This window comes from Galeopterus variegatus, unplaced genomic scaffold (assembly GCF_000696425.1).
Source record: "Galeopterus variegatus unplaced genomic scaffold, G_variegatus-3.0.2 Scaffold2418, whole genome shotgun sequence".
In the NCBI taxonomy this organism is placed as follows: Eukaryota; Metazoa; Chordata; class Mammalia; order Dermoptera; family Cynocephalidae; genus Galeopterus; species Galeopterus variegatus.
Genome location: NW_007728529.1, coordinates 243,667 through 244,294, shown reverse-complemented (window position 1 = coordinate 244,294; position 628 = coordinate 243,667). Strand labels below are relative to the sequence as shown.

The 628-nt window shown below is 72.9% G+C and overlaps 1 protein-coding gene across 1 annotated transcript in view; it reads right to left on the bottom strand.

The window, feature by feature from the left end:
• The window catches only part of LOC103597774 (estrogen receptor-like), a gene marked incomplete at its 3' end in the record, with an annotated part of 31,985 nt that extends 31,580 nt beyond the window's left edge, over window positions 1-405 (bottom strand). Inside the window, exon 1 of the mRNA XM_008581640.1 lies at window positions 1-405. This exon is cut by the window's left edge and continues 10 nt beyond it. Within this exon, the coding sequence (XP_008579862.1) occupies window positions 1-405 (405 nt within the window).
• Between the last annotated feature and the right edge of the window lie 223 nt (window positions 406-628).

Genomic DNA, 628 nt, shown 5'->3' with positions numbered 1-628 from the left:
GTAGCCGCTCGGCTCGTTCTCCAGGTAATAGGGCACCTGCTGGCCGTGGGGCTGCAGGAAGGGCGACAGCTGCTGCGGCGGGGGCAGCAGCACCAGCGGGCTCGGGGACACGCTGTTGAGTGGAGGAAAGCCCGCCAGGCCGTTGGCGCCGAACGCCTCGGACCCGGGGCCGTAGGCGAGGCCGGACGGGCCCGAGACCGGCGCGGAGGCGGCGGCCGCGGCGTTGAACTCGTAGGCGGCCCCCTCGGGGTAGTTGTACACGGCCGGCTTGCTGCTGTCCACGTACACCTCGCCCAGGGGCCCCTCCAGGGGGATCTTGAGCTGCGGGTGGTTCAGGGGCTCCAGCTCGTTCCCTTGGATCTGGTGCAGCAGGGCCATTCCGGGCGCTTTGGTGTGGAAGGTCATGGTCAGTGGCCGCGGGCAAGGCGCAAACCGTCTCCCCGCGCGGCAGAGGGCTCAGCAGCCGACGGGCCACCTGGAAAGAGAGCACAGCCCGCGGTTAGAGGCGGCGCGGCGCATGTCCCGGCGCGAGGCGAGCTCTGGCCATGGCCCTGCCCCGGGAGCCGGCCGGTCCGCTGCAGCCCGGCGGCCGGACGCGAGCGAGTCAGCCCCGGCGCGAGCGCGCTCA